Raw genomic sequence first — 23,291 nt, 5'->3', positions numbered from 1 at the left:
CATCTTGTAGCCAACAGACCTCGTACCACCTTTTATGAGCTGCATTTATAAGGCAGTGTGGAGGTCATTATACAACAGATTTACACTCGTTGTTTCACTCCTGACAGTACTGTAAAGGCCAGAAACTCAATAGAGAACAGAAAAGTATGTTGTGTAATCTCTTACACCAAATTGATTCAATAAACAAGCATTTAAAATGTTATATTGCCCTGCAATGGGAATTGCAAAGCTAAGAAATTTGTGGGAGTGAATCCAATTTCCACATGGCGAGATTCCATAAAATGTGTGAGAGCTACAGTATCTGAGAAATACAAAAATAATAGTGCTTTTTTATATATAAAAGTGGCATCTACACACAATATATGTCCTGTACAAAGTGCACCCAATGCATGTTGCAAAACTAGCTGGGACTGGTGTATGTAGCATCAATGTAACACTTAGGGAAACAGTAGCGTAGCTACATATGTGTCAGACCCTGCGGCGGCTTGGGGGAGCGGCGCCAGCCGGGTCTGTGATGGGCGCCGCTGGCTGAACTGACAGATGACCTAGACAGCAGTAAGCGCTGAGCTGGTCCTGCCCTGTACATATCTAATGAGCGGGGACCCAGTGCGGTGCATATTGAATGAGCAGGTCCCCGCCTGTGCATATGCAGGTCCCGCTCAATACATATGCACGGGATGGGGACCCTCTCATTAAATATGTACTGTGCTGGTCCCCGCCCATTACATATGCACGAGACAGGGACCTGCTCATAAAATATACACTGCGCAGGGTCCCCGCTCATTAGATATGCACGAAGAGGGACCAGCTCAAACCTCACTGTTGCCTCAGTCACCTGTCAGCTCAGCCAGCGGTGCCCGTAGTCCATCGTCTTGCCCCATCTTGGGGGGGCGCGCAGGAATTATTTTTTGGCAGGGGGGAGAAAAATTTCTAGCTACGCCACTGTTAGGGGAAATTTACTAAGATGGGAGTTCTCTTTCACGTGGGATGTTACTATGGGTAACCAATCACATCCTGTCTATTATCTTCTAGGGTGCTATCATGACTATGATGAATATTAATTCAAACGGGATCCGGACTATTTACCTACAGCAAAAAGATAGACAACCATTAGGTCAACACCATTAGTTCGACAAGCAAAAAGGTCAACATGTAAAAAGGTTGACATGCGAAATGGTCGACATGCAAAAAGGTCAACATGCAAAATGGTCGACACTACCATTAGGTCAACAGTGTCTAGGTCGACAGTCAAAAGCTCGACATGGGTTTTTTCAAAAAAACTTGAGCCGACATGTGCCGACAGGCGGTATTTCATGCCCTACCATCCAGTAGGGCGAGGTGTGAGAATAAAATAGTGTGCCGAGCGCAGCGAGGCACCGTACCCGAAGCATTGTGCGTGAGGCGAGCAATGTGAGGGGCTGCGGTTCACTTCAAACTGTGTCCATGTCGACGGTGTCAACATTTGGGTAAAAAAACAGTGAAAAACCCCATGTCGACCTTTTGACTGTCAACCTAGACACTGTCGACCTAATTGTAGTGTCGCCCTTTTTGCATGTCGACCTTTTTGCACGTCAACCTTTTTACATGTCGACCTTTCTGCTTGTCGAACTAATGGTTGTCTATCTTTTTTCTGCAGATCCCTTGTCCCGGTTCCTTCAAACATGCTGCGTTCATTCCTACTATAGATCCACAGGTTGTCTGAGAAACATGAACTGTTGGTAGATCTTGAGGACTGGTTTGGTCACCCTTGCTTTAGTGTGAAAGTTGTGCTTAATATTATCAAAAAGTTTTGTGGCACAATTATAAATAGTCTCAGCTTGTTGTAATTTGTGGTTAGAAATTTCTTGATTATCGCGATTCTCGTGTGTCAATCATATTTGAGGTTGTTTTTATGGTGGCCTTCGTAGTTCAGGTTTGTGGTACGTGGTTGAGGTTCGCGGTATGCATTCAAGGTTCAAACATATTTGAAGTTTGTCATTTACATTCGTTGTTTGCAGTATATAGTTAAGTAGAAATGAAAAGATGAAAAGCACCAGTAAACCAGAGATGTATCCTCATTTAGATATTTGCTTATACTAGGTGCTGCCCAAGTGCCCATGGGGTGTGGATCAGTTGGTCACTAGCAAGTTCTTAGACAGTCATTAGGTCGACATGCATTTAGGTCGACATGTGTCTAGGTCTACATGCAGGAAGGTTGACATGGGTTAGGTGGACAGGGTCATAAGGTCGACAGGTTCATTAGGTCGACATGGGTTAGGTCGACAGTCAAAAGGACACAGGTTACAGTGCACACTATTTTCTGCTCCCACCGCGCCCTAGTGGATGGTAGGGCATGAATTACCGCCTGTTGGCTCAAAAAACTGTGGAAAAACCCCATATCGACCTTTTGACTGTTGACCTTAACCCATGTCGATCTACTGACCCTGTCTACCTAATGACCCTGTCAACCTAACCCATGTCGACCTAGACACCCGTCGACCTAAATGCATGTCGACCTAATGGTGTCCACCTAATGACTGTCTAACAACTTGCTGGTGACCCAATGACCTTATCCCGTGCCCATGTGTCACTGGAACTGTATGATCCTGGGATTATGGGATCATAATGGTAGCACATTGTAACCACAACATTGCAGAATTTGAATTGCCATATATCACATGGGAAGATTAAGCTTTTAAATTTGCTTCTACATTTAACTGGGTGTAAGAGGGATTCGGCGCAGGAGGGAAAAAGTTAAAGAAAAATGAAAAAACTATATAACGTGTAATCATTTGTATAATAAGTATAGCCCGTCATAAATAAATCATATTGCTCCCATATCAGTTTAATCAATAATATTGTCCATTTAACGTAATGTTAAAACCATGTTACCGTCTTAATATCACATATTTCGTTTTTCCTTGTCATATTGCATGTTCATAATATGATTTTACCCCATAAGTTGAATATAAAGAGTTTTTGCCCCTCAATCAAAAAATGATTGCCCTCATAATTGACCTATAAAGTAACTAAGGCCCTTATTCTGTTTCGAGCGGTACGGCCCGCGTGCGGCCGTACCGCCGATGTTTTCCGTCTGCACATGCGCAGAGGTCAATCTGCGCATGTGCAGGCGAATTCGCCGCACATAACGTTACTACGCCGCAAAGGGGGCGTATAGGGGAGTGAGGGGCTTCATGCCCTCATTTCCCTATGTATACGCCCCGCGTTTCATGGGCGTTCCCATGCAAACGCGGGGCGTACGCATGGTAATGAGGGCATGACGCAACTCATGGGGGCGGAAAGCTGACGTCGCCGGATGTCAGCTTTCAGCCCCCATACAAGCTACCACACGGACGATTGTCCGTGTGGTCTCAGCTTGCGGGAGCTGCCGGGGCGTGCGGACCTGCCTTCGATGGTCGACGACCATCGAATGCAGGGGGCAGCTCCCACCATGGTGGAGGCGTACGCCTCCACCATTTTTATGCGGATCGCCAGCCGTCCGTGTACGGACGGCCGTGGCGATCCGTAGGGTGGGCGGGGATTGGTTTGTGCGGCCGGAGCCCCGTGTGCGGCTCTGGCCGCACCAACCAGAATAAGGGCCTAAATAAGGTTCCTCTTTTGGCTAATTATATTTATTTCTATGCAGCCACGTATTCTTCTTGCTCATCGCAATGCTTGGCTACACTTGCTTACCTTCATTTCATATGCATTTTGCTGGCAGATATGCTAGCGCAGCGAGCCATGAGAGGGGACACTGTACACTTTGCCGGTGTCCATGTTGACTATGTCGACATTTGGGACAAGAAAAACTGATGTAGACCTTTTGACTGTTGACCTTGCCATCGTCAACCTAATCCTTCTTGACCTTAGCCACGTTGATGTGGTTGATCCAATGCATTTCAATCTAAATTGGGTCAACCCAATGACCCATACCCGAGTGTCTACCTGCTGTAGTGGCAGCAACCGTGGCTTGTGAAGCCTAATAGTGATTGTGGTAAATTTCAGGGAACCCATGTGTTTTGCTACTGCCAGCCAAGATTGCAGGTGCTTTACCTGGTTACCATTTTGTTTCTTTACATTCTATGCAGGACTATAGAAGTGTCTGTTTTTAAGAGATTTTGCAATGTGTCAGTCTTTTTAAAATTGTCAGGGATAACGCTGGGTTCTATTTAGAAGGTCGAAATGACCTTTAGTAAATTGAGATTTTTTGTGGTGAAACCCCCTGTCAATCTGCGGCGTATTTATGGGATCCATGTATAATCATTTGTGTTTTGATGTAATAAATCAGTGGTTCTCAACCTCAAACCTCATGTTTTCCCAGCAGGTCATGCTCTGAGGTTTTCTGTCTGGCGGAATATATACTGACCCAGCAAAATAGATGAACTCACCTGTGTATGATTAAAAGTTAAAGAAACCCAGGCCTGTTGGTACATGAGGACTGTAGTGGAGAAACTTGTATTCAATTTAAAAAAGATTAGTATGAGAAAAATAATACAGGCTGGGTATCCCTTATCCCAGTGGTTCTCAAACTGTGGGTCCTGACCCCAAAGTAGGTCGCGACCACCTCTGCATGGGGTCGCGACTCCATATTGTTGACATCGGGCTGATGACTTCTCTAATCACTCATTCAAGTAGTTTGAAAAATCAGTTGAATTGTCTGTTACTTCAGACTTTTCCCATCATTAGGTGCCTCCACCATACTGTCATGTATGTGCTGTCTGCTGACCACACATGTGTGTGACCATTCTGTGGTAACTTGCTGGGGTCCCGTAATAATTTTTATTGTCCTGACGGGGTCCCAGAGCAAAATAGTTTGAGGACCCCTGCCTTATCCAAATATCCTTTATCCAAAGTATTCTGGAAACCATAGTTTCCAAAATGTACTAAAAAACCTACTGGGTACATCTGTAACTGGCACTACTGGGGGAATGATATGTAACTGGCACTAAATATGTGCAAGAAAATGATTGCTTGGCATTCAAATTCAATGTCTGAGATTTTACTTTGTTTCATGTTTTAAAACCTTGTTTCATGCACAAATAAAATATATTTGTGTGTTTTTCATGTGTTTGATGGGTTTATATAAGATAATTCAATATACCTCATTGAGATATAAAAATAATCCAAATTACAGAATAATCCGTTATCCAAAATGCTTCTGGCTCCGAGCATTTTGTATAAGGGATACTCAACCTGTATAGCATATTGCAGTGTAAAAATGAATGTATAGAACATGGGATAATAAAAATAATAATAATAATGTAGTGCACAGTATGGTGAACACCTAAATATTTTAGGGAAGATTCATTTATTGGTGAGGCTCTTTCGAAACCTCAAGTGCTGATGTAATGCAAGTTGCGCAAATATTGAATCCTCATCTCATAGAACTGAATGCAAGCTTCCTTCTTTCCTGTAATTCATTATAACAGTGGGTGAGGAAGGACTTTATGCACACAGCAGCCCAACAGGTAAAACCCCTACTGAGGGTACCTTCACCCTTTACCAAAATAGTGAGACAACAAAGTTGAGGTGATATAATCTGGTGCTTTTATTAATGAGCCATCCAATCCAGTTGTTTAACTCTAGATCATGGATAATCCTTTACAGTAATGGAAGAAGAAATATGTATGGTAGTGAAGTACAATATAATAAATTGACATAAAAAACATCCACAAACACGTGTATCATGTACAACACACAAATAAAAAAAAAAAAAATGAAAATCAGGAAAAAATCCAATGAAATGGGCCACCATTGAAGGATCACAGATAATTACCAGATCAGTTGGGATCGGTACCAGACCAGAGGCTGATTGACCATCCAATGTGGCAGGTGGCCAGGGTGTCTAGGATAATTCTTACTTTACACGCATGCTTTTTGGGACTATTTTTCCTACAATTCCTAACTAATCTGGTAATTACCTGCGATCCTTCAGTGCAGCCTGTTTCAGTGGATTTTTCCCTGATTTTAGTCTTGCAAGGGGATGTGTTAGGGTGTTAGCATACACACCCCTTGCTTGCCAGCGAGGGGATTCACACGGCAAATGGGGGAGCCATTCTGCATTTACCTGTTCACTAGGATGCGATTATAGGCTAGGAAACAGGTCTGAATCAGGCCCTCAGTGTTCACACAATCTCTGTATACGTGTGTATATATCAATCATATATATATCTATATATATATATATATACATGGATTGTAGAAAACAGGCACTCCAGCAGAGCAAACAGGGGTACAGCTGACCGGGGTGCTGCTGACAGGTCAATGCAGGAGGGGGTACATGGCAGCACTCACTCGGTTTTGTTGAAGAAATACTCGCAAACAAGGAGCAATGGTCAACGTTTCGGATTTTTAATCCTTTCTCAAGACCTCGTTTGCGAGTATTTCTTCAACAAAACCGAGTGAGTGCTGCCATGTACCCCCTCCTAAATATATATATATATATATGTGTGTGTGTGTGTGTGTGTGTGTGTGTGTGTGTGTGTGTGTGTGTGTGTATATATATATATATATATATATATATATATACACACAGTATATAAATTTGTGGACAGGCACTCCATTTTCCAAAACACTTGTAATGCCCTGGTGCCTTCCCTCTTGGAATCACGTAATGTACAACAGGTATTAAGGCGGCACTCATAGAGCTTGATTGGACAGCCTGAAGACAGTACATTAAAGACTGAAACATAGCTTTAAGACATATGGGTCTGTGAGTTTCTATGTCGATAATGAGTCCTACGAGTGCTGCCTTAATAACTGTTTTATATACCATATATACTCGAGTATAAGCCTACTTTTTCAGAACATTTTTCATGCTGAAACAGCCCCCCTCGGCTTATACTCGAGTGAGGGTCCCACTTGATTCAATACGTTTTCCCAGTTTTTTGGTTGTAAAATTAGGTGCCTCGGCTTATATTCGGGTCGACTTATACTCGAGTATATACGGTATATATATATATATATTTATATATATATCCAATAGCGCATGTGCAAGCAGCGGCACTGCACAGTCTTTTTAATGTGCTTTTATTCCAATAACACTGGTCAACACTCCGTAAATAGTCTTTTATTTTTTAATCTCTTTAGGGTAATTTGAGGGTGCTGATTCTGAATCGGACATTAATTTTTCCAGATTAGCTTATTTTTTTGAGATAGTTGGGTACCCAATGAAGTACAGTAATACATGTATTACATTCTGTACATGCAGAACAGTGTTGCTTAGCATTCAGAAGTTACTACAAATCTCTTCAACTGAAACTCAAGATACTCATAATGAATATCACTGGCCAACAAATACATTTTTTTTTGTCTGTAGTCAAGGATATTTGAATGAATTAAGGGTAATTTGATGGTACGGATTCCAAATATGCCATTCGTTTTCCCATATTGGCTCTAGTTTTTTAGATATTGCATATACCCTAAAATTGAACATTCCCCATAAACGCTTAAGACCTTCTTGTCTTAACAGATGTGTTCTGATCTTCATTTTGTTCTTACTTAATCTGGAACTATTATTTACTTAATTAGGTGCAAATATGAGCATAAAAGTGCACTTTCCTCACAGTCACTTGGACAGATTCGCAGTTAATTTAGGCGACTATAGTGAGGAGCAAGGTAAAAGAGATTTCACCAAGACATAAAAGTGATGGAGGAAAGGTACCAGGGTAGATGGGACAGGAATATGATGGCTGACTACTGTTGGGGTCTTATATGTGACTGTGAAGATCACTCTTAAAAAAGAAAATCATACAAGCAGCGTTTTTTAACGCAATAAATGTCAAATGTTTACCATGTTTATATGTTGTTTCATTAAATAAATAAATTTGGATTTTTGGAATAAAAGCATTTTAAAAAGACTGTGGATTGCCACTGCTTGCACATGCGCTATTGGATATTCACTTAACTCCAGAGGGCAGTTGCTAACATTACTGGAGTGCCAGGCTGACAAGATGCCTATATATACAGTATATATTATTTCTAGAAGGTCATTGTTGGTGAAGATCCCTTTTTCTCCATTCATATTTAACCAAAATTGATAAATGAGGTACCATTTTAAAAATATAGTTCTCCGCTTCTGACTAATTCTTAATTTAGAATTTCACATTGTCTTGTTTGTTTACAAAATTGACCTTCATTTGTATGCAAAATTTTCGCACGGGCCACCTAGTATACAGTACATATAATGTAATACTGTATATAATATGTTGTATGCCACCATCCTTTGTGTAGTAATGTTAACATGCCTCAGAAGCTTTAAAAAGTTTTTATAGGCTGATATTTTCACCACAGTGCTGATAAATTTGCTGCTAAATTGGGATCTCCATGTGGAGAGAACGATTTCCCAGGTCTAGGAATATTTTCCAAACACATACATGAAAGGTGAGAGCTGATTGGATAGAGCACTATGGCCCTTATTCTGGTTGGTGCGGTAATATCCGTGTGCGTTCGTGCCGCTGATGTTTTGTGTCTGCGCATGTGCAGAGGCGTCTCTGCGCATGTGCGAACGGGACGCACGTCCAAATTCCGCATGAAATGTGTACACTACGAACAGGGGGTGGAGAGAGGTGTGAAGGGCTGTTTGGGCTCATTACCATATGTTTACACCCCGCGTTTCATGGGCGTTCCCATGCAAATGCTGGGCGTACGTATGGTAATGCGGCCGTGACGCACGTGTAGGGGGCGGACATATGACATTGCCGGATGTCAGCTGCCCGTCCAGATCCCTGCTTTTGCACGGAGAAATGCCCGTGTGGTCTGAGGTTGCGGTAGCTGGTGGACCACTCGGTCCTGCATTCGATGGTTTGCGACCATCGAATGATGTGGGAGGTTCCCTGAGATGGAGGAGGTGTATTCATGAGAAATACACGTGCGGTCCGTTCGGACAGCTTCTTACCGCATACGGACGGAGTTGGCGATCCGTATGGAAGGCGGGGTTTAGGACGCACGGTGCTGGCCGCATATTCGGATCCGGCCGTACCGATCAGAATAAGTTCCAATGTATCATACACAATAAGTTTTAGTCCTCATACCGAGTTTTTATCACTCAATGGTATATGAACCCCTGTTGTTGTTAACCTTCATCTTATTGGCAGGTTGATTATTATGCAGGAGTAATGATGTCAAATAAATACTTTTTGAGTACATTATTTTGCTCGGCAATACGCAGACTTTATTAACTATTCTGTACTCATCGACTGAAACTGCTCTTTAATCTGTGTATACTATTTCTCTCTATCTCTAGGGATTCAGATCTATTCCTGCTTGACTCAAGGACAATCTGGGCAGCCGAAGAGGGCTGGCTAGTTTTCGATATTACAGCAACGAGTAATCACTGGGTACTGATTCCACAGCAAAATCTTGGCTTGCAACTGTCTGTAGAGAGCAGTGATGGTAAGTGATATATTTCAAAAGGTTATGAAAGGTCCATTAAATCTAAACTCATAGGTATGCTCTAGAATTAAAAAGCATCTCACAAATATACAACATGGGTGTATTTAAAGTTTTCCTAATTAGAGCTGTCTGTAGATTTAATTAAAATGTGGAATGCCACCACATGTAGTAAGGCTACTATTCCAGCCACACCGATAAGGATTTCAAGACAAAAAAATGTAGTTGGAAAATATGCTGTTGCTGCAGAACCCCAACAGTCAGGCAGGGCTGGCGCCTTCACTAGGCAGGTTTAGGCATTTGCCTAGGGTGCCGGCCACTGGAGGGTGGTAGTGGGCAGCAGCAGGAAAGTTACTGCAGCAGCAGCAGAGGAAAGCCGGAGGAAGGAAGTTGCATCTCGGTCAGCGAGCAGCAGGGCACCCCCGAGCAACACGGCAACCCCCCCCCCCCCACTTCCCCAAGGCAGCATGGCGGGCACAACACGGACCCCCCACCCCGAGCAGTGCGCTGGCACCATCGCACTTCCCATAACCCCGCTCCCCCGGAGCAGCACGGCAGCCGGGTGGCCACATCGCAGGCTGCCATGGAGCAAAAAGCAGGAGCCTCCCGCTGAATGCGGGAGGGTTGGCAAGCCTGATTTAGACCTGATCGTTGGACTCTTAATTTGCAGAGCCCTGTGATCAGGCTTTCGCCTCACCAGAGTGAAATCCCCATGCATTGATGTGCACGGCTTGCGAATGACTTGCAGAATCTTTGCAGCCATGCGAATACCTGTAGATAAATTTGCAAGATGTTCACCATCAAATGATTTTTCCAGTGTGTGCAGTCTGTGCGTAGCCGAGGAGTTACAGCCGTGCCATCAGTGCTGAATTAGGACCTTTGTTCCTATTAATGTCTGAACGCTCCATGTAGTACTTTTAGAAAGTTCTGAATGCAGAACCAATTTGATAATATTGTGCAATAAAGTATTGTACTCATGGGGTGGGATTCCACTGTACCAATAACAGCACTTTGGTGGGGATCTATAGATTGTAAGCTTGCGAGCAGGGCCCTCATACCTATTTACTGTCTGTAAATACCCAGTTTGTTGTATCACGGTCTCCTATTGTACAAAGCAACAGAATATGCTGTGCTATATAAGAATCTGTTAATAAATATAAATAAATTACCCACAAAGGGGGAATGTGAAAACTGCGCTAATTGATCTAAATCAAATTCTGATACACCATGGAGGAAGACTCATGTACAGTAATGAAAACTGGAGACTGTTTCAAAAAATATAATACATATACAATTTATTTTAGTACATAGAAATACTTTTAAATTAGGCGGGCACCTATAAATAACAAAAAATACACAATAATGATATAATAAAATGGTATTGGTAATGTGCACTTGAAGAGCAATATTTAATAAAACATATAAAAATGAATAAAGATAAACTTAATGAAAAAGATGTTTTCCTACTTTCAGTAGTTATCTGCAGAAATACTATAGACTTGTTTGTGATATAAATGGGTGGGTACTTGTTTCCTAGCACGGCGCCACCGATTTTAATTGTATGAAATCGGGTCGCAAAAATCGGGTCGATCGCATCGCATGCAACCAAATCGCATGCGATGCGATTGACCCGACCGACCCGATTTTTACATTGGAACCAATGTTAAATGGTCACTGAGACCCAATTTTTCATTGTATGCCCCCCCCCCATTGTTAATGCCACGATCAACGTCAACCCGAAGCGTGGCGAGCGCAGTGAGCCCACGAGGGGCGGCGGTACGCGTCCTCCGACCTTTTCATACCCCCACTATCCACGTCGGCGTGGAGTTGATTTTCATTGTGGGGTGGTGTTAACAATGGGGGGCATTTGACATACAAATTACCCATCAGGGTGGCTATACAATCAAAAATTGGGTATGGGGGCCATTTAACATTGGTTCCTATGTAAAATCGGGTCCATCGCATTGGTCGCATCGCATGCCAATATAATGGCATGCGATGGACCCGATTTTAAACGTCCATTTAACATTACATACAATGTTAAATCGGGTCGGTCGCATCGGTCGCATCGCATGCCATTATAATGGCATGCGATGGACCCGATTTTTACATTGTCGGGAAAGCTCTTAAAAAGGCCGAAATCGGGTCGGTCGGGTGCCATCGCATACCTTAAGTTAAGGTATGGGATGGCACCCGACGGGCGCCCTGCTAGGAAACAAGTACCAATGGATGTTTTACCAAGTTATTATCTGCGGTTGTCTGTGGTGGTGCTGGGCCACAGCACAAAGAAAGATTTTTTGGGAGGTGAACGGACCACTTTAAAGAAATATGTAATTGACAGTGATTGCAAGGTCAAGGCACGGTATGCACATACTTCACCTGTGCTGCCGTGTAGTGGAGTCCTGCACGATGTAGCAATGGAGTGTCCTACCTGGAGGAGACTTTATATATATAAATATAAATAAATCTATTTTTTTTTTTAGAGTGGGAAATCATTGTAAACTATTTGCTATAATGTAGAAATAATTCTAGAATTTGGTAAGCCCAGTACAGATGTTTATTCTTTAATTTAGTCTTTCCCATTTTCCTTTCTATAATAATCTGGGTTTTCAGAAGAGTATTAGTGTTCTACAGGAATAAAATGTGACCGAACGCTGTGATCATCACATGTGTTTTGTGGAAACCGCACCAGATAAATATCAGTAGATGGCGTCCGGAAGGCAGTTAAGTTTTTTGTTTACCCATAAAACAAAAAATGCCCGGAAAGAAGCAAAACCACTTAAGAGGCTGTCCAATAATTACCCAGGCATGTGAGATATTTGTGCTAACCTCTCTGGTATCACAGGGAGATGCAATACTGTACAATCTGGAATTCTCCGAGCTACAGATGTCAGCTTGTCTGTAATTAAAAGAGAGGATGTGAGGACGGGTTTAGGGAAAATATGGACGTAAGTAAACGTCCTCATTCTTTTTCTGTTTTAATGTTGGCTATGTACTTTTTTGCATAGATAAATTATAAGTGGAAGTCGCCATTTTTGTTGTGGTACTGTGAGCAGCACATATAGGGGGAGAGTTATCAAAGTTTGGGGTAAAGGATCATATTCTGTTTGATTCGCAAGACTGCAAATTTGTAGCATGCAAGTCCACCAGATGCCGCCCTGCAAATGCTGATACACACACCCCCCTCACACACCATGTTCATACGCACGGGCTGCGAATAAACATCCATTCGCAGGATGTGTGCGAACACGCGCATCATTTGATGGTCGCCGACTATCGAATGATGTGGAAGGCACATGCACATATAAGGTTACTCTGAGGTAACCTTAGATGTGTGTGGGCATTCAGAAGGAAGTGGGCGGTCAGCTGACATCCGGTGATGTCAGGTGCCCTCCCTCGGCGCTTACTTCACCCAGCGATTTCCATGGGACCGCCCGGCGTTTTGTTTGGCGTGACTACCAACCACCACCCCGTGGCCCCCGCCCACAATGTTGGTCTGCGCGCACCGGTTGAACACTGTGTTTGCTGTGGCAGCACTTACCCGGCGTATTCACATGCACAGAAATGCACATATGCCAAACATCATCCCCCGTGCGATCGGACCAGAATAACCCCCAAAGTGGATATAGGTAAAGTATTACCCAACCAGCTTCTAACTGTAATTTTACAGTCTGAAAAGAGGTGATGTTGCTCATAGAAAATAAATCTTCCCCTTACACATAATAAAAGTAATCTGGTAGGCAAGTAAGACATGTCACCTACACACAGCAGAGACAGCTTACCTTCCAACATTTAGAATTTGTCATTCGAGACTCCTGCGCTGCTTTGCCTCACGTGCCTGAAAAGTCACATGGCCTTGTCAAGAGGGGGCGTTGCTTCATGGTAAACTGCAATCGCAAGCATTAACTTCCACTTTCATCACGTTGGGGTCAGGAACAGAACTATGGCCCTTATTCTGATCGGTGCGGATATTCCCGCATTCTTACGGTGCGGTCCGCACGCCACGGTGTTTTGCCGCGTGCGGCCATCGTCCGTAGAAACGCCCACGTGTCCTCCGCATTCGGACGGACTCACTCTTTAAGAACAGGGCGTGTTTACGGACGACATACAAACCATGCGTGTGCGGGAGAAACACTCCGATTCGGCACGGTATTACAGAGTATTACAGAGTATGCTCGGGAATACCGCATCCGAACGGGAGCCAAGCGGTGCTACCGCACGTAAGCGGAGTATTTACGCCAAACAACCCACTATGAAGTATCTTCTGCTATACATCACATGACCCACTTATTCAATTACCTATCCTCATAAAAAACTGCTTATTTGGAACATGTCGAATACACATGTGTATTGCTAGTATTAATATTCTGTCATGTCCATTGTTAGCAGTTTGAAAGTGTCTGACAAGTACAGCATATGTGGGTGTTTAGTACGGGTTCCTTGAAGCAGCAATGGTTTCAATTAAAGCACTGACAAGCGTCCTATTAGTGAGTAATGAGTAAAGGAGTAGATTCTATTGGGTTCAGGTGTTAATGGTTGTAGTCATTAGGCGTACGTTCGCCTACCGCATGAACGAGTGGTGTCCGCAAAGCAATAGTACACTTGTGGACACCGCACATTTCTGCCCTTTTTGATCGCGTGCATTCGGAGTGGTTTCCGAATGTACGCCCCCCAACATAAGTGTACTCCCCCGTGTCCGCCCATGTTTCCGCCCCGTTTTGCCCACTTTGAAACTACGCCCATGTGCCATTCCGCATGACGCCCATAATACGCCCATATTTCCCGACTGATTGCGGGCAACAGTTTTGGACGGGATTTTGCCGAACTGGTACGGAGTCTAGGCGTGGCACATGCGCGTTGCGTTCTCCACGCATGCGCAGACGTCGAAAAGACGCGATCCGTAAGAATGCGGTAAAGTCCGCGTCAATCAGAATAAGGGCCTATGTGAGCTGCTGAAATGCCCCCAGTCCCTCTCTCTCCAGCGCACAGTGTCTATAGTGAGTATGTCCCAGAATGGGACTGTCCCGAGAAAATCGGGACAGTTGGGAGGTATGGAGACAGCCATGTTGTGTGCTAATTTGTAGGCATTTGGAGGCAGGCATTTTTATGGGCATGAGATCGTATCCCCGATTCATAAGTAATCACTTCTTCCTAATGAATTGATTAGTTTCATTTCATTTTGAATTCCTTTATAATGCTCCTCAGCAATGTCACTAGAGCTATGTGAATTAATAGTTTATAGCAGTGCCTTCCTAACTGGGTATCTTGAGGCACATTCTTGGGTTGGTGGTGCAGGACTCAATCAAATTATTTCTGGTCAATAATAGGCAAAACCAGTGCTTGTGGCTTCCATTCCAATCGTATAATACAGATGCAGCTACGCTCATCCATCCCGCGATGCGTAAGCATTGTTGCATGGATAGTGCGCCTAGTGTGCCCATGAATGAGATGCGCAAGTGCATCGCCACTCTAAATGGCTGCCTCAATGGTTTGTAGACAACTGGCACGCGCACTCTTGACGAGATGGACACTTCTTAATCATGTCTGACTCTAAGTGCCTGAATCTGTTTGTCCATTCTTATTACTGGTAGAACTTCTTACTAAAGCTGTCTGAGTGGCTTGGCGGGAAACAAGTACGAGGCCTAAAATGTATGTTTTGAATTGGTGCATAGAAAATAATTTAGCAATTTCTGGTATGCTGACTGCAGCCATATTTCTGTTCCTTGTCTCTGCTTCGATTGTTCAAGAGAGGCTTCATGGACACAATGTCTTCAATCCATCTGTACCTATCTACTACAATTTAGTAACATATTTAACAAGCATCATTTGTTTTCTGTACTGAATGAATTACCTGAGGCAGGAATTTAAGATTCTCCTGAGGAACCAGCTTTATACTTGTATGTTTTACAGTTTTTATTTATGGGTTTCTTTCTGGTGTTAAGGGATGGTGAACTCTGCGCAACCCTCAGAAAGGGGGTGGGGGACAAGCTTATTTATTACCTGACTTAACTGTACAGGGTGCTAGATTAGGTGACCTGTGACTGTTCTCTCAGATGACCAGTAAAAAATAATATATTAAGAATTAATTTTGACAATTTTGCGTTAACAACTGGGAAAAAATGTGTGCGTCATTACCATATTGACATACACATGATGTGATGGGAGTAGCCATAGAAATGATCTGCCTCATGCATGCTTGTGTGAATCACAGCTCAATTTTCATTAGTTTAACCCTCTTGCTTGTTGCACTTGCAGCTTTGCAGATTTCATTTCCCTCAAGTCACGGACTTGTGTTCTGTATATAAATGGGAAATCTTTTGACAAATACTTTCCTGAACTATAAGCTTTTATTCTTCTCAATGCATATTTTTTGCTGTGTATATATATATATATATATATATATATATATATATATATATATATATATTGTATGTACAGTGATATTACAAAACGCACACACAAGGAGATTTAGCAAAGCTTGGAGAGAGATAGTGACATAGTATTATAGTAATTAAGGCTGAAAAAAAAACATTAGTCCATCGAGTTTAACCTATCTAACTTGTAACTACTGACTTGAATAAGTCATGTCTATAGGATTCCCTTAGTTTCCAAAAATGCATCCAGGTTTGATATACATTCATTAACAGTAGTTGCTGTAACCACCCCCACCGGCAATGAGTTCCAGAATGAGTTCCAGAATTTTGCTGCTCTAAAGGTGAATAATCCTCTTCTTAATTCACTACGGAATTTATTTTCCTCGAGCCTCAGTACATGCCCGCGTGTCCTAAGTATAGGCCTGTTAGTGAACAAATCATGTCCCAGTTCCATATGATTCCCAATCCTGATTTGAACATACTAATCTTATCACCACTTAACCTTGGTTTCTCCAGTGAAAACATATTCAGCCTGGTTAACTTATCTTTGTATTCTAGTCACTCGAGACCTTTTACTAGCTTAGTCGCCCTTCTCTGTACCTGTTCCAATTCATATATGTCCTTTTTAAGGTGCAGTGCCCAGAACTGAACACAATATTCCAAGTGTAGTCTCACCAATGCCTTGTGAAGAGGCACTATCACATTGGCAGGCCTTGAATACATCCCCCCCCCCCTTTTTTTTTTAAATCAAATATTTTATTGAAAATACATTCCCCTTTGAATGAATGCCAGTGTCCGGTTTGCTTTTGCTGTTGCACTTGAGCAGTGTGCACTATTACCAAATTTTTAATCTATGATGACCCCCAAGTCCTTCTCTACAGCAGAATTCCCTATAATAACTCCATTTAGCCTATAAGTAGCTTATTCATTTTTGTTCCCATAATGAATTACTTTACATTTCAACGTTAAACTGCATTTTCCACCTTTCCGCCCACCTTTCCAGTTTATTTAAGTCACTTTGTAGCATTTCCACATCCTCTCCTCAGTTAATTTCCTTACTCAATTTCATGTCGTCCGCAAATATTACAATTTTACTCACTATGTCACTTCCAATATCATTAATGAATATATTAAACAAGGTGGGTCCCAATATTGCACCTTGTGGGACTCCACTTTGGACCTTATCCCAGCTGGAATGTATGCCATTTACCACCACTATCTGTCCCTGATTGTGCAACCAGTTTTTAATCCAATTACAAATTTTATCTCCTAACCCTAAATTACCTAGTGTCATTAAAAACCATTTATAAGGCACTGTATCAAAAGCTTTAGCGAAATCAAGCAGTATTACATCAACAGAATTCCCTAAGTCCAGCCCCCTACTGACTTCCTCATAGAAGCTAATTAAATTAGTCTGACGTGATCTATTTTTGACGAACCCATGCTGAGCCTTACTTATCACTTTCTCCTCTTCTAAAAATTTTTGGATACTTTCTCTTATTATTCCTTCTAATATTTTCCCCACAATGGATGTAAGGCTGCTCCGTCTATAATTTTCAGGGTTAGTTTTGCTACCTTTCTTCCATATTGGTACTGCGTTAGCTATGCGCCAGTCCCTTGGTACCTTCCCCGAGTTTATTGATTCCTCGAATATCAGATATAATGGTAGTGACAGAACTTAATTATTTTATTATCCTAGGGTGTATTTTGTCCGGGCCAGGAGATTTGTTACTATTTAGGTTCTGTAATCTATTTTTGACTATTTCCTCACTCAAACATACAGGGTGAGATTTAATAGGATGAGAGATTCAGAAAGTAAGATATTTGGGGCCAGATTCTCTAAGCTTCAAAAGTGATAAAAACGAGAGTGATAAACAGCCAGCCAATCAGCTCCTGTCTGACATTTTTCAAACACAGTCTGTGACATGGCAGGTAGGAGCTGATTGGCTGGCTGTTTATCACTCTCCATTTTATCACTTTTGAATCTTAGAGAATCTAGCCCTTGGTAAGAAATCTCTTGTTTTTGAAAAGCGGCAAACACGCTGCAAAACCAGTTTGATTTTGAAGTGTAAATGATTTAAAAAACTGGAGATTTCTTACCAAATCTCTCACTTTCTGAGTCTCTCATCCTATTAAATCTCACCCTCAGTTTGAGAGCAATCAAGAGCCAAGCATTTAATCTGTGAGATATCTTCTGAAGATTCTTCCCTTGTAAATACAGAAGCAAAAAATCTATTGAATAATTCCACTTTCTCTTTTCCTTCTATTACCAGGGTACCCTGCTTATTTTTTAGTGGACCAGAGCTAAAATACCAGCCAAGCAGCCTGCTTATTTTTTAGTGGAAAGAGATAAAATACCAGCCATTCAGCTTCTGCCATGTTACAGGCTGTGTAAGAGACAGAAGCTTACTGGGTGATACTGTGTTCTAAGCATTGGAGATAAATATAGTGGACGGATATAAAGCCAATTAGCCCCTAACTGCCATGTTATAGCTCCTAACTGCCATGTTATTGACTGTTTTTGAAAAGTGATATTTAGGAGCTGGTTGGTACTTTGTCTCTGTCCATTTAATATCTCTACAAAGCTTAGTTCATATGCCCCTTTATATCTCTACGTTATCTCTCTCCAAAGCTTATGCTGTTTACCCACTAGAGTGTACAGTGCATCTGGAAAGTATTCAAAGCACTTCACTTTTTCAACATTTTGTTATGTTACAGTAGGGTTACCACCCATTCAGGATTACTTCGGACAGTCTGGTAATTAAGACTACCATCCGGAGTCCAGAGGGGTGGCTTTTCTGGACTATACAATGTCCGGGAATAGGTAGCTACTATTCCTGGACATTGCATAGTCAGAGATTGTCCAGAGTAATCCCAAACAGACGGTGGTAACCCTGTTACAGCTTTATTCCAAAATGGATTGAATTCATTTTTTCCCTCAAAATTCTACACACGATGCGCCATAATGAAAATGTGAAAAAATTTTAGCAAATTTATGTATGAAAAAAATAATCTTAAGGTCCCCATACACGTTACAATTATTGTATACAATATCGCATATCATTGCATATCGGTTTTGCGATGAGATCAGATGAGATGAGATCTAGTACAAAAAGTATGTGCAGCACATACTTTTTGTACTAGATCTCATCTTATCGCAAAACCGAGATTCGATGAGATGCGATATTGTATACAATATTGTATACAATAATTGTAACGTGTATGGGCACCTTAACAAATCACATGTACATAAGTATTCACAGCCTTTTCTCAATACTTTTGGCAGCAATTACAGCCTGAAGTTTTATTGAATATGATGCCACAGTCTTGGCACACCTATCTGTGGGCATTTTTGCTATTTCTCTTTGCAGCACCTCTAAAGCTCCAGGTTGGATGGGAAGCGTCAGTGCACAGCCATTTTAAAATTTCTTCAGAGATGTTCAATTGAATTCAAGTCTGGGCTTTCACAGAGTTGTCCTGAAGCCACTCCTTTGATATCTAGGCTGTGTGCTTAGGGTTGTTGTCCAGATAAACGATGAACTGTCGCCCCAGTCTGCGGTCAAGAGCACTCTGGATGAGGTTTTCATCAAAGATGTCTGTGCGCATTGCTGTATTCATCTTTCCCGCTATACTGACTATTTTTCCAGTTCCTGCCTACAACATGATACATACACTACAATGGTTCACTGTAGGGTTGGTATTGGTCTGGTGATGAGCGGTACCTGGGTTCCTCCAAACATGATGCCTGGCATTCGTGCCAAAGAGTTCAATCTCGGTCTCGTCAGACCAGATAATTTTGTTTCTCATGGTCTGAGAGTCCTTCCAGTGCATTTTGGAACACTCCAGTTGGGCTGCCATGTGCTTTTTTACAAAGGAATGGCTTCCGTCTGGCCACTCTACCATACAGGCCTGATTGGTAGATTGCTGCAAAGATGGTTGTCCTTCTGGAAGGTTCTCTTCTCTCCACAGCGGAATGCTGTATTTCTGAAAGAGTGACCATTGGGCTCTTGCTCACCTCCTTGACTAGGGCCCTTCTCCCCTGATTGCTCAGTTTAGAAGGCTGGCCAGCTCTAGGAAGAGTCCTGGTGGTCCTGAGCTTCTCCCATTTATGGATGATGGAGGCCACTGTGCTCATTGGAACGTTCAAAGCAGCAAATATTATTCTGTACCCTTTCCCAGATTTGTGCCTCAAGACAATCTACAACAGGCATTCCCAACCACGGTCCCCAAGGCACACTAACAGTGCAGGTTTTAGTGATATCCAGGCTTAAGCACAGGTGACTTAATTAGTACCTGAGGGATTCTGATTAAACCATCTATGCTGAAGTCTGGATATCACTAAGACCTGCAATGTTGGTGTGCCTTGAGAACCGTGGTTGGGAATGCCTGATCTACAATCTAGGAATACAGACAACTCATTTGACTTCATGTGTTGTTTGACCTCTGACATGCACTGTCAAGTGTGGGACCTTATATAGACAGGTGTGTGCCTTTCCAAATCATGCCCAATCAACTGAATGTACCACAGGTGGACTCCAATTAAGCTGTAGGAACATCTCAAGTATGATCAGTGGAAACAGGATGCACCTGAGCTCAATATTGAGCTTCATGGCAAAGGCTGTAAGTACATGTGATTACTTTTTTTTTACTAGATTTTTTTTTTTTTATAAAATAGCAAAAACCTCCCAAAAACTTTTTTTCATATTGTCATTATGGGGTATTGTGTGTAGAATTTTGAGGGAGAAAAATGAATCGATTTCATTTTGGAATAAGGCTTTAACATTACAAAATGTGAAAAAAGAGAAGCGCTGTAAATTCTTTCCAGATTCACTGTACATGGTATTCAATCTTCGGGTCACGGCAGAAGAGCTTGCTCGCCCGCCGTGACCCAGTCCCGTTCTCGGTCAGCTCGACCGAGAACATGCAGGCGGGATTCAATGTCCCGCCTGCAGCGGGACGAGAAGGGGGCGTGGCCGAGAGTTGCGGCCGGGAAGTGACGAGATGCAGCCGGCAGCTCGTCACTTCCCGGCTGTTCTCGGCAGAACGAGCCCGACAGCTAGAGATGTCGGGCTCGTTCTGCCAGGAAACCCTGTTCAATGCTGTCGGGGAAGACAGCATTGAATAGGGCCCGTCTAGCATCTCCCCCATGGGAGATGCTCGACGGCGATTGAATATCCCCCTTAGTGGCTGATCCTGTACTATAAACCGTTATAATTTGGCTGTAAATGATCAGGCCAATATCTCCAGTGTGTTCCCAGCTTTAGTAAATTTGCCCCAAGTACCAACCAATCAGTTCACAATAACACAAACGGTAACCAATCACACAAACGATAACATGACAGTCAGAAGCTGATTAGTTAGTACTTTATCCCTTTACACGTTTTGATAAATCTCACCCATAGAACCATTGTGTATGTATTGTACAAAAAAAAATTTCAACGCATATATATATATCATTCAATTCTTAATGCATTCAGTGTAGAAAGATAAATAGGACATCTACAATAACTTCCACGTTACTAACGTCTTAGCAATTATTTTGCCTGTTTATAACAATTTTTTTATAGACAATAACAGCTGACGTTTGCTATTGGACCACCCACACAGAGATCATTGTGAAACTTCCCACCCAGAGGTCAGGGCACTGTGTACTATTTGAGCATTGATATATACATATTTCTTTTTTTCAAACAGGACAGAGCATCAACCCTAAAATGGCTGGTTTGATTGGAACTAATGGACCCCACAATAAGCAACCCTTTATGGTTGCATTCTTTAAAGCCACCGAGATTCACCTACGCAGCATTCGATCAACAGGCGGAAAACAGCGGAATCAAAACAGATCAAAAGCACCAAAGAACCAGGAGGCACTGCGAGTGGCAAACGTAGCAGGTGGGAGGCGTTAGATGATATGTGTACCCAGCGAGGTTGTGCGCAATGGGACCCAGCGGGGGTGCCGGCATCGGTTAGTGCATGGTAGAGTAATTGTGCAGGGTGGGGGGTGGCGGGTTGGGAGCGGGGGCCATACTGCATTTCGCAGCTTTGCTGTCATTAGCGATGTTCTTGCACGCAGGGCCAACAGCGGATGTCGCTGACAACGACGCTTGAGAGCACGCACCATCAGGACATATAGAGTGTACACACCAGACAATTTGCACGAAAATTTCATTATGACTGATCGGTATTGCGCATATCATTTAGAATATTGTCTAGTGTGTACGTACCTTTACACCCAAATGTAAATGAGCCCCAAACCAGTTAGTAAGATTTACTTATTGAGTAAAAGGCACTAATAATTTTCAGCGCTTGCTTGTGTCTTGTGATTTTTAAGTTGTTCAATATACCGTAGGTGACTATGAGAAACCTTATTTGAAAATGCATGTAACCATAGGGATCATTGGGGTAAATATACTAAGATGGGAGTTCTATTGAAGATCGGATTTTTCCCTAGCCTGCTGTTGCTCTTGGTAAACCTGAGCAAAATTTCCGGGTTCAAATGTCTGAGATCCTTAATATTCATTACATGATTCTTATATCATTTCAATGCAGGTATGTAGTCAGCATTTTGCCTTTAGAATTTATGAAATCTTCACTGATACAGCTATAACTTGAAAATCCTGTCTACCTGTGGATCATTAACCTTCTCTCATTTGGCCTTGTAGAGAACACCAGTCCGGATCAGAAGCAAGCCTGCAAGAAGCACGAGTTGTATGTCAGTTTCCGGGACCTGGGATGGCAGGTGAAGTTTCACGCTATGTATATTGGCAAAGCAACTATGTTGTGTAGGATTGGCAAAGGGGACTAAAAATTATTATTTTTTTTTTACTTTGAAATACTTCTTCTTTCCATACCCCCTTACAAAGACTGTGCTATCTCCTGCGCCATTCTCCAAATGTTATTGAGCCTGATTCATGTTTGTACACAATGACCGAGGGTGCTGCTTCGATCCTGCTCGCACTGAGAACTATGTTGAAGATTGATTGGCAGGGAGTGGCTTTTTGGAGGGGGTAATAGAGCGTTTAAGGGGAGTGGTTGGTTATTTTCAGTGTGTATCTTCTGATGCACATGCAAATACATGGCATCTGAGTCCAACTGCAAGGGCCAGTCTGCATAGCCATAGACAACCCTTAGCAGTGATGATCTAAATCCGCTAATGTGTACTCAGTATGATTTGCGTTTGCGAGTAGCAGCTTTACTTGCTAACATTAGCAGCTCTGTAATTTAGAGACAAAGATAGATCTCGCTCTAGATTACTAGTGCAGGGAGCGAAATTGACATAAAAATACAACCAAACAAACACAACAAATTAAGATCATAAAATACAATACACTTGAAAACCACATAGGACCGCTGTTGAAGGTAATTAATTAAGGCTCAATCTCCTTAAATGGAATGAAAGTATCTCACCACTCGTTTGATAGGCCAAGTATAGCAATGCACAGATATTATCCATTGGTATTAGATCCATTGATTCAGTAGGTATAGCCTTGAGTAGGTAGATTGGCATAGTCGCCGGGCTCTTTACCTGTGTGAACCGGGTATGCGTCT

General features: G+C 42.4%; 1 protein-coding gene across 1 annotated transcript in view; it reads left to right on the top strand.

Annotated features, from left to right (window-relative positions):
* The window catches only part of BMP7 (bone morphogenetic protein 7), an 89,719-nt gene that overhangs the window by 61,709 nt on the left and 4,719 nt on the right, over nucleotides 1–23,291 (top strand). Inside the window, exons 3-5 of the mRNA XM_083146543.1 lie at nucleotides 9,224–9,372; nucleotides 21,438–21,635; nucleotides 22,406–22,482. Of these exons, the coding sequence (XP_083002669.1) occupies nucleotides 9,224–9,372; nucleotides 21,438–21,635; nucleotides 22,406–22,482 (424 nt within the window). The remainder of the gene's footprint in view (nucleotides 1–9,223; nucleotides 9,373–21,437; nucleotides 21,636–22,405; nucleotides 22,483–23,291) is intronic.

This window comes from Crinia signifera, chromosome 6, assembly GCF_055691185.1.
Source record: "Crinia signifera chromosome 6, ASM5569118v1, whole genome shotgun sequence".
Classification (NCBI taxonomy): domain Eukaryota; kingdom Metazoa; phylum Chordata; class Amphibia; order Anura; family Myobatrachidae; genus Crinia; species Crinia signifera.
The sequence above is the reverse complement of the archived record's forward strand: the minus strand, read 5'-3'. Positions and strand labels throughout refer to the sequence as shown.